The 10,952-nt window shown below is 51.7% G+C and overlaps 1 protein-coding gene across 1 annotated transcript in view; it reads right to left on the reverse strand.

The window, feature by feature from the left end:
• The window catches only part of PRSS12 (serine protease 12), a 63,599-nt gene extending 62,227 nt beyond the window's left edge, over positions 1-1,372 (reverse strand). Inside the window, exon 1 of the mRNA XM_066384312.1 lies at positions 734-1,372. Coding sequence (XP_066240409.1) covers positions 734-1,232 — 499 coding nt within the window. The 5' untranslated portion in view covers positions 1,233-1,372. The remainder of the gene's footprint in view (positions 1-733) is intronic.
• Between the last annotated feature and the right edge of the window lie 9,580 nt (positions 1,373-10,952).

Genomic DNA, 10,952 nt, shown 5'->3' on the forward strand with positions numbered 1-10,952 from the left:
CACTGCCCCAAACAGGGTTATGCCCTGTGGTTAAATCTAGTCGTGTGGTGCTTTTCTGACCTTACCCACTCTTGACTTCCACAGAGAACAGATGCAGCAGAGCTCCGGCGTTTGTAAAGCCGCAGGACTGGAGTGAGCCACGGCTTCCCAAAGACCCTCCTATTTCTAGCTCTCTGCCCTTTCTTTGTTCTTCACTCCCTGGTAAGACATCCACACTCCCGCCCAGAATGTGGGTGTCATTTTGACAAGTGTTATTTGGGCCCAGAAGTTTTGCCATACTTTCCTCAAATAGAGGTCCATGTGGAAGTTAAGGCGAAATTTTTACATTTTTCCAGCTCGGGGTCTGGGAATGGGGGAAGCGGTTATTGGTTGTCGTATTAGATTTATTCTTTCCCTTTCCAAAACAAGTAATTGGAAACTTTAGTTCCTCCTTTGCTTTGCCTCTTTTGCGTAAGTCCCATTAACACCTTTAAGGCAAGCTGATCTAGAAAATGAACACACACCCACATGCATACACAGTTGCCAGACAAACAAGAGCACATCCAGGCACCCAGAGCACACACAGCACTTGGCATAGAAACCATCACCCCTGATAACCGCACACAAAGCACACCTTGCAAACTGAAGGGCACGATGCCAAGGCACTAGGCAGCCCACCATCACCCCGGTGACCCCACGCCCCTCCCAGCCAGGGCAACCGCCCCTGCTTGAGCCCCGCCGCCAGGCCACTCACCGTGTCCGCAGCCGCAGAAGGCCCAGTCGCCCCGGCCACGAGCGTTCCGGTAGAAGCACCAGGGTCGGCCCGCGCCGTCGGGGCTACGGCAGAAGTTGTGGCGCTGCCCTCGCAGCGCAGCCCAGGCCGCCGGGGGCGACCGCTCCAGAAGGGGTGGCACGTCCACCCAGCGCAGGCACGGGGCACCAGAATCCGTTACGTTGACCCAGGGCCCGCCGGAGGGGCAGCCGCCGGGGTGCGGACAGGGCGCATGCCCCGCGTGGAGGGCAAGCGGGCGCGGCGCACGGGACGCTGGTGGGAGGCGCGGGGGGCGCGACAGCGGGGACGCGGGAGTCCTCGGCGGGCGCCGCGCAGTGCTAAGGTGGTAAGGAAACTGGGGGCCCGTGGGGGGCGGGGGGCGGTGGCGGTAGTGGCGGGGATAGCCGAGGACCGACTCAGAGCTGATCGCTTCGGGGAGAGCCCCTAAAATCAGAGCCACCACGAAACGGACAGGCGTCATGGTGCCAGAGCAGCGGGACTTGGTCCATGCCCCCGGCTCCCGGCTCCTCAAGTCCTGGAGGAGGGGAGGAGGCACGGGGCGGAGCAGGAGTCCCAGGAGCCCCCCACCCGAGCCCGCCGCCCCCACGCGGACCGCCCCTCCCTCCCCTCCGCTCGTCCCCTCCTGCCCGCCGCTGGGCACGCGTATCTGGCTCTCCCCCTAGCGGAGCGCCGGCTGGCGGAGAAGGGCGGCCGGGAGCAGCGGCCCGGAGCCCAGGTACCGGCGGCCGCACGAGCTGGAGCGCCGCCCCCTGGCTGCGGCTCCGCTGTCAGCCGCCCGGCCCGCTGCTGGCACCGCCCGCCGCGCCCCGGCTAGGCCGCGGGTGCCGCGCGGGGGACAGGCTGTCCGGTCGCCCCAGGCCAGCAGCGGCACCGCCACAGCCCGCACCGGCCCTGCAGCCAACCCTCCCCTCCGCGCCGTGGCTCCTTTTCCCGTTTTTATCAGAAAAGCGTGGATGGCGACAGCGGCGGCTCTCCCCCGACAAGTCTCAAATAAAAGTTACGGAGACCACAGGGAATGGCGAAGCCATTTTACTGAGCTGAGCGCCCCTGGCACCAAACTTCCTTGGGCTTGACATCTCCATGATTAGCACGTGGCCCGACACTTACTGGGCCCCAGGAAGCGTTCGCTTAAGTCCCACTCCCGCACCGACCAACCCAGCCAGCGGGCTGAGGCCTCAGCTTCCTGCAGCCCACCTTCCTCCTGCGGCCCGGGCAGCACCCGCTGTTGGGTTGTTTGCTGGGACCAGCGAGGCCCTCTTAACACTCAACACCAGTTCTAGCCAGAGAAGACTCCTTCCGCCGGTCTCCATCCTCTCCAGAGTCAGAGTCCGCCCTCTCACACCTGCTGGGGGGGGGCGGGGGGCTGGAGCGAAGCCCTCCTGCCTTTCGGAGGCTGCCCTTTTGGGTCCCCTCAGATCCGCTGAGACCTTTCAACAGCCCGCCCACCCCACAAAAGAGTTGGCATAGAATTTAAAAGTCCCTGGGGCTGGGTGTCAGGTTCCACTCTCAGGTGGTGCCAACTGCAACCTGCCGAGGGTCACATCCTCTCTGGCGCAGGTGTGCTGTGTGGGGACTGCTGCAGCTCCTGACACTCTGTGCCCTGAAGAGAACTTGAGCAGAAGTTAACTTGATTGCCAAAGCCTAGGTTTCAAGTAGAAACTGGATCAATTCCCTAGACCTGGTGCATATAACCTTAGTTTAACTTTTTTAACTTTTAGGGGGGTTTTTAGCCCTATTAATGAGTATTTGATTTTACTTCAGTTCTCTCTGAATAAACACATTTACTCACGATGTTGTCACTTGAGATGCTCTTGCCCACTATTCTGGTTGTTCACTACTTGCTGTCTCCAAAGTGTAGCTAACATTGTACTTCAGGAAGACGGTGAAGGATAAGGCTCAAATGTGGGGGGTGTGGATTTGGCTATTTCAGTAGGGTCAGAGAGTGAGCAGTCACAGAGCCCTGACAGCCCAGCTGACAGCTCTAACAGGAGTCACCTTCCCTTCCAGGCTCCTCCCGGCCCTCACCTTCTGGCCCAGGGCAGGCCCCTCTACGCACCAGCTGGCAGAGCCCTGCTCTCCTCCCCCCTGGCGGGGCCCCCACTCTCTGCCCTCTCACTTCTCAGGGCTGCGCAGACCCAGCTCCCCCACACTGTGCGGTGAGGAGAGGGGGAATGAGAGCCAGGAGGGGACGAGGAGGCTGGGGGCCGGGGCAGGCTGGCCTCCCCCCAGCCCTGCACGACAAGGGCTGGAGGTTTCTGAGGCCGACCTACACTGCCCAGTTATAGAGCTGACTTGCACACAGGGGGCTGCCCACAGAGCATCCACATCTGGATTTCGTCATATAGGTTTGACAGCAACCCTTAGGAAATAAAACGACAGTTATGTAATTGGACTATGAATTTCGGAGCCTTGATGTGGATCTTGTCCTCTGTCTCACAGGCCAGGCACGACGTGCAGACAGACACACTGTGTATGTACTGCTCCCGTCCCGCTAGCGCCCCCTCCCTTTCCTCCTTCATCCCCCCTTACTGCCACCAACCCGCAGAGGGACAGGTGTCTGGTTCCCATTGCCACCTCCACCACGCCACAGGGTATGTGCTGGGGGCATGCGGGTACAGGCGACGCCCTCTCGTTCCACCTGGACGAGGCTGTGCCTAGTCACAGCTCTCCCTCACATGTTCCCACACCCTCCACGCCAAAGGAGGGGGCAACTCATCCGGTTAGAACCACAGAACCCACTCCTGCTTCTCCTCGTCCCCCCAGCCCTCAGCAGCGAGAGAGCAAGGCATGGGAGGGAAACACACAACACCCTGCAGGACCCCACCACATGTCCCTCTTGTCACCTCTGCCACCTGATTCCATCAGACAACCTTGCTGACCTGGGGCCCAAGTGCTCACGGAGCCTCTCAGCCCAAAGCCTAGGGTAGTGGGGAGGATCCCCTCTCCCTTCCCCAAGGCAGCAGGAGGGTGGCCCTCGGGGAGTGGAGGGAGGTAGCCCACTCTCCCGTGGCTGCTGTACTCCACGTGAAACACGGCTTTACGGCGGTGTGTGGACTCAGGTCACTTCAGACATGTATGGGCTGGACAGCCCTTGTACAGTTTGATTTGGAAATACAACCAATATGCATGTGATTTTTACAGAACTCCAAAAACCAATATACAAAATAACTTTGCGGAAAGTTCTATTTACAATCTGGATACTGCCTGCATTTGAAAAATCTAAGAGCTTTTAAATATATGGCATCAACAGTCATGTTTACTCGCACAATTTCAATCAAATATTGATAATATAAAGGGCTTGTCTGGGGGCTGTGGGGACTTGAGGTTATAAGGCATGATCAGGACTGTGCGGGTGGGGGAATACAATAAAAGAACGTATACTATTTAGTTAAGTGAACGGCCCAGGAGTGCAGACTGGGCTGCTAAACGAGGCACGGCGATGCTGGGGGGTGGGTGGGCTTCTGCGAGCGGCAGTCCCGGCCCCGGGAGTGGAGTTCAGGCCACGGGCGTAGAGTTTCTGCCCCTGCCTTACCGGCCACACTCCTACTTAGCAGCCCTCAGCCGTGAAGACATCTGCGCCCCATGAGGGCAACAGCCATCCACATACAGCCAGACAGTGTCACCACAGACAGGGGCTGCTGGTTTTACACATGGAGTTCATGAGCAAGAGGGGGGACTTCTGCTTGGCTTGCAATAGCCATAGTGCTCCTGAGAGTCACTACTCTCTGCTTTCCTCATTGTTCAAGCCAAATTTTATAAAACAGAATACTTGTTCATAGTGTCGAGATACACACACACACACACACACACACACACACGTATATATTTATATATATTTATATATATTTTTTAGTTCAGCTAATCTTGGTAGAATCCTTACATGAAAGTTAATTCTACAGATTCATTTCTAGGGTACTCAAATTACACATACTAATAGGTGAGGAATATAGATCTAGATGACATAGACATAGATATAGATATAATCTATAGATACAGAATTGATAGATATAATCTATAGATATAGAATAGATATAGATATAGACATAGATAGATATAGATATAGATCACCAAAGAAAAATTACGTCAGCCTTGGAATCAAGCTGGTGCCCAGCCTGGCTCAGCTCTTACTCACTGTGGGGTCTCTGACAAGTTTCCCTACGACCTGAGGCCAAAGGCTTGACATATATGACAAAGGGACAGTGGTCACGCGTGCCTGAGCGGTCTGAGAGCGGGGATTGAGAAAACGCAGGTCAGCTGTTGACCACGTACTCTACAGACACCTGCCAGGTGTGGCACAGCAGCCTCAGTGACTGGCTCTGAATCCTCAGCCCTCCCACCCAGTCACCCCATGATAGCCCGCCTGATGAAGCAGGTTCTGTGTCCCCCCACCAATCATGACCCGCTCCCACTGCACGGTCATTTCTTTCAAGGACCCATGGCCGTCGTGAGGCTGCCCTGGCTCTGCTCACAGGACTGCCTGTCCTCTCTCCCGCTCAGCAACGTTGGTCCATGAAAGCCAATGAAACACTAACTAGCATGTGGACTTAACACATGTTCCCCAGGAGTCTGCCTAAGTATGAGCATGACGAGCAGTTTTCTAACCCCGGGCTGCTCGTGGTTGTGGCCCAGATGAAAGACAACATGGAAGGAAAGGCGGTGGGCCTACGTCTTACTGTTGAGGGGGACTTAGAGCCCCGACTCCCTGTCCAGTGCAGGACCCCTTCCCAGACTTCCTCACGTGTAGACTTGAGCTATTCCTTGAACACTGCTGGGTGGGTGGGGGGTGGGATTCCTACTTGGTAGCCAGCACACCCATCTCTACAAAATCTAAACTATTGGGAAAACCTTCGCTTCCACCAAGACCTCCAGGTGGAAGCCAATTGTGCCCAGCTGCGGTTCTGCTTCTACCCTTGCTTGACTTGGTATCGATTCTGAATCCAGCAGACCTCTATTCAAATCCCTCTTGACTTATTGATCAGCTGTAAACCTAAAACTGTTCTCCAAAAAGGTCTTACTTTTTAAAAAACGGCAGCCAATCAACCGTCACTGAACAAATGAGATCTTCAAATACAATGCAACGGAGCTTTTAAAAATGTTTTACAATGTGGTAGTGTAGCATCTAAAAGAGAGGTCACAGCTAGCAGCCAGCAGGGTGGCCACGCCACCAGGTATATTTGACAGGGCAGAGAATCATTTTAAAAATTGAACATCATGCATTATTTAAACACAGGAACTCATTCATAAAATTATAGGCTACCAGCTTCCCTTGTGTATCTGTCAGGAAACGTCTGGCTCCAAGTAAAAGGCGACTTACTTCAAATGACGCAAAACAAGGACTGCACAATCCCATACAGAAGGGTCCAGTCCCTCGCTGGCTGCTGCAGTGCCGACTACGCTGTGAGGTCCCCGAACCCTGATCTCTCTGCATGGCCATCGTAACCTTGGCTTTGCCTTCAGACTGCCAGCAAGTAGCAAGTCTACATAGAGCCCCTGTTCCGAGGAAGAAAAGAGTTGTTTTTCCTGTGCCTCTTACCCAAAGAAATTCTTCCTGGAAGTTTCCTAGGCAATTTCCCTCACACCTTGTTGCAGTATTGGTTCACAGGCCTGATCCTGAAACCTTCACTGGAATCCAGGGAGGAGAGGCGGACTCTGATTGGCTTGGACTCATCATCTAGGGAGTATTGAGAGCTTGAGAACAGACCAACCTATGTACAAGAAATCAAAAGCTCTGATAACACTGCGACACAAAATTCCACATGGCAGCAAATGTCTATGGTGGTTTCTACCCTTAGACCTAGGGAACAGCTCACTGTGATCTCTACCCGCGTGGACTTTGTAAGTATTTGTGTTTACTACACCTAGGTTATACTTTCTTTATCTGGCAGGAATTTCATGCTAAGTTATGATGTTTCCAGGGTATTCTAGCCTTTGGATTCTGGAGACGAATGATGGATAGGTAACTGTGTTAGTTAGCAAGTAACAAATTTTGTCCCACAACGTAGTGTCCTGAAACAACAAGCATCTATTCTGTCAGAGTGTCTGGGAGTCGGGAGCCCGGGAGCCACCATGCTGGGTGTCTCTGGCCAGGGTCCCTTGGGAAGGCACAGTTGAGCGCTGACAGGACTGCCCTCATCTGGAAGCTGGACTGGGCAGGGGCTCTGCTTCAGCCACACTGGGAGACTGCCGGCTGCAGGCCTCAGTGCCATGGGGACTTCTCCACAGGCCACTCACAGTGTGGCAATGGTTTCTCCCAGTGCCAGTGATAGAGACAGCAAGGGAGTGACCAAGACAGCCGGGCAAAGCATTCCATCATCAAACCTGAGAACGGCATACATCACTTCTGCCCTAGGCTGTGTTCACAGAGTAAACAAACCTTACACGGTGCGGGAGGGCGTGTCACTGCTGAGACCAGGCTATGAAGACCCTGAAGCTGGTACCCCAGTTCTGTCCTGCCAAACTGCCCTGTAACACAGGAACACAGACGGTCATTTGTCGAGTGGCTACATGTACTCTCCAAGTGCTAAAATATCTTGGGAGCACACTGTCAATTGAATAATCCCTTTCCACGCAACACAGGGTTAGCTGTCAGCAAAAGTGCTTAATTTTCCCACAACTGCATCTCACACTCTTCATCATGAGCAGTCTGTCTTGTTCTTTGTCTCCTTGCACAAACAAACAACAATAAACTTTATCAATGAATTCAGGTATCCAGACTCCCAGTAAAAGACTCCAGAGTGTACCAGCTGCCTGATAAGACTTAATGTGTCAACCGTCTGGAGTTAACAGACAAAGAATGCATGGAATGGCCCGGGGGACTTTGGGATTTCAGGCGTCCCTGTACTGAGTCCCAGGGGAGCAGGAATCTGGACAAGGAGATGCCTCCTGAAACCATATCACTTGGAAGGCTGTCCACCTTAGAATATTGCTCAAGACAAAGACACAGTAGGCAAAACACAAATGGTCACTGTGATGTGAATACAATTACCTTTTCAGTTAGATTGTATTCGCCATCTGTAAAACAAGTCCTAGCATGTTGCAATGCAGCCGAGTTTTCTGTCCAAGATATTAAGCTACACATATTATTGTTACTTTCCTAGGTAACCTAATGCAAACAAACAAAAAAACCTCAAAGCATCAAAAGGCTTATATTTATGCATAATACTGCTGTAACAACTAGAAACAAAATTTTCTGGTAGCGCTGAATCACAATTTACCCCCCTCCACTTTCATAAAATAGTTACATTGTGAAGGACATATGGCCTCATTTTGGGGCTGAAAGATAGATCCAGTTCTGAAACAGAGACTCTTTGGCAATATTTATAGCTGAGTTGTGTAATAAAACAAACTGAGGGCATTGGAAATATGACGTTACTCTAGACTGGTCTATTTTTAGAAGGCTTAGAAACCCCTTTGCTATCAAAGAAGGCTCTTTGCTACCACATGGTCAGCAGGAAGATGAAGCGTGGCTGGCCGTGCACCAGAAACACAACGCGTGGCACACAGCATCGATCACGTTGGGGCTCACAGCAAGTTCAAGCAGGGGCAGCTCTGTGGGAGATGCTGGGTCTCATCTCAGAGCCTAAAAGAAAACATATTAACTAGGAAGGTTTTGTTCTCTGGAAGAATGCCTGTTAATGCAACGCATATGTCTTGTGGAAGGCTTGTCTCTAGAAGTGTTCTAGGTAAATTATTTCAAAGAATTGACGATAACTTGGAATGACATTAACCTTTGGAATTTAACTAGCTCAACAGGGCCTATAATGATTAAAGCAGACTGGATACAGTTGTTAAGAAAGAGATCTCTTAAAGAGTTTAAAATGTTTAAACACTGAAAACCAACACAAAAACCTGAACAACAGCATCAGTTTTAAAAAGATAATTGTTTAATGCCATGATTTCAGTTTTGATTGTGATACGTAATAGTCTTTGAAAGCTATACATTCTGTTTCTTCAGATCTGTCGGCCTGTTGAACCCCAGCTCAAGTTCAAAGCTTACTTTTAGCAGCACAAAATTTCTAGGCAGGGAATGAGTCACAGTAACTGTCTTGACAGTTAAGGTTAAATAACAAGAGTTGACATTAACTGAACACATGTTCAAGTTCCTGTACTAATCACATTTCCAACCATTCCTTTAATACATATTTATTAAGCCTTCCAAAGTTCTATAATATAGGCGTTATTACCCCATTGGAAAAAGAAAACTGAGGTTTAGAGAGTTTAATCAACATGCCTAACCCTACACAGGTAGTAAGTATGTGACTGATATGAGGTCCCAGGCAGGCTCTCTCCTGCCACCCTATAGACCAGGGGTCCCCAAACTACAGCCCGCAGGCTGCATGCAGCCCCCTGAGGTCATTTATCTGGCCCCTGCCGCACTTCCGGAAGGGGCACCTCTTTCATTGGTGGTCAGTGAGAGGAGCATAGTTCCCATTGAAATACTGGTCAGTTTGTTGATTTAAATTTACTTGTTCTTTATTTTAAATATTGTATTTGTTCCCATTTTGTTTTTTTTACTTTAAAATAAGATATATGCAGTATGCACAGGGATTTGTTCATAGTTTTTTTGTAGTCCGGCCCTCCAATGGTCTGAGGGACAGTGAACTGGCCCCCTGTGTAAAAAATTTGGGGACCCCTGCTATAGACAGAAAGAAGTTTTATTTTCCACCAATTATCCTCGTCATTATCTTCAACTAGGTACATCAGTGTAGACATCCAGTTCCCCAGTTCACAAAGGCAAAGACAAAGACCCTATTAGACTTCATTATCCCCCTGAGCTCCACTGAGCTGAAGGCCGCACAATTCAGAAAAGCAGAGTTGAGGTCCTTGAGTTCCTTAGGTCTAGTGACGGAGGTTATTAGGTAGGTTTTCACACTGGAGCACCAGCTGAAACACAGACCTATCCCCCTGAGGAGCTGGGAAACCCCATGGTAAAACACAAATAAAAACACAGCGGCTGAGAGACCACTGCTTGCCACCGAGCTGAACGCCTAACCTGGTGAAGACTATCACGCAGGTGAGTTTTCATGGCATGATGTGCAGCTACCAACACCGGCTCTGGTGAAAGACAGCCTGGTTCAAATCCATCTCAGCACTTTGCTATTGACTCCACCATCTGGGCAAGTTAGTTAACCTCTCTAAGCCTCCTAAAATTATTATGAGAATTAAGTGGGATAATTTTTGTAAAGTGCTTATTTAGGTGGGAGTGTGTGAGAGAGAGAGGGAGGAAGAGAGGATTAAAGAAAAAGAAGTATGTAGGTCATAAACTGCTCTTATTGAAAATAATAAAATGGTTATTTGAGACCTGCTGGCCAGTAACAGAAACATTTCCCTAGACACCTGTGTGTGCTGCCCTGTGCCATGAGTGTACTGGCTCAGGGCCAGGCTGCAAGTCTGCTTCTGAGCACCCGGACGGTGCAGGCGGGCTGCTCGCCCCTTGTGGCTGTTCACTCAGCTGTGAAATGAGGGTCGCTCTATCCCTCCCCTCGGGGCGAGCATCATCTGACACACAGTCACAGCATGGCACCTGGCCTACAGTAAGCTCTGGGCACAAGGGAACTGTTAATATCAGTTAAATTATTGTTAAATAACAAACGAGGGGAACTCTAAAGTTCAGGTGAGGGGAGATGGCTTTCCTCCACTACTTCCCACTGGGTTTGGCCACAGACGAGGCCACTGGACTGTCCTCTGAGACAGGGGCAGGAGAGGTATGTTTTGGACATGGTTTGATGTAGCCACTGGTTCAGTCCAAGTCAGGGCCTTCCAGCCCAGGCACCCCGGCGAGCGGCAGCTCTCGCAGGTGCTGAGGAGTGAGCGTCACAGTCCAGGCCTGGGGGGGCACTGCCCCACTCGGTGGGTGCTGCGGAGTGAGTGTCACAGTCCAGGCCTGGGGGGGGCACTGCCCCGCTCGGGTGGGTGCTGAGGAGTGAGCATCACACACCCTGTAGCGGGCTGAACTCAAGGGGTCCCCCCTGCTGCTGCATTCCCTGCACAGCACAGCCCGCTGCCATCGGTGTCCCTGCTGTTGGCTCCTGTCCTTACTGCTGTGGGGGTTCTCTACCCAGAGTGCCCTCTCTCTCCTCGTCTGCATACAATAATGCTGGCTTAAGGGATTCTGGCTTTTCCTGAATCTTCTCCAGGTCACAATTGTCCCCTTTAAACTCTCTTTGCAATTCAAAGAAGC

This window comes from Saccopteryx leptura, chromosome 1 (assembly GCF_036850995.1).
Source record: "Saccopteryx leptura isolate mSacLep1 chromosome 1, mSacLep1_pri_phased_curated, whole genome shotgun sequence".
In the NCBI taxonomy this organism is placed as follows: domain Eukaryota; kingdom Metazoa; phylum Chordata; class Mammalia; order Chiroptera; family Emballonuridae; genus Saccopteryx; species Saccopteryx leptura.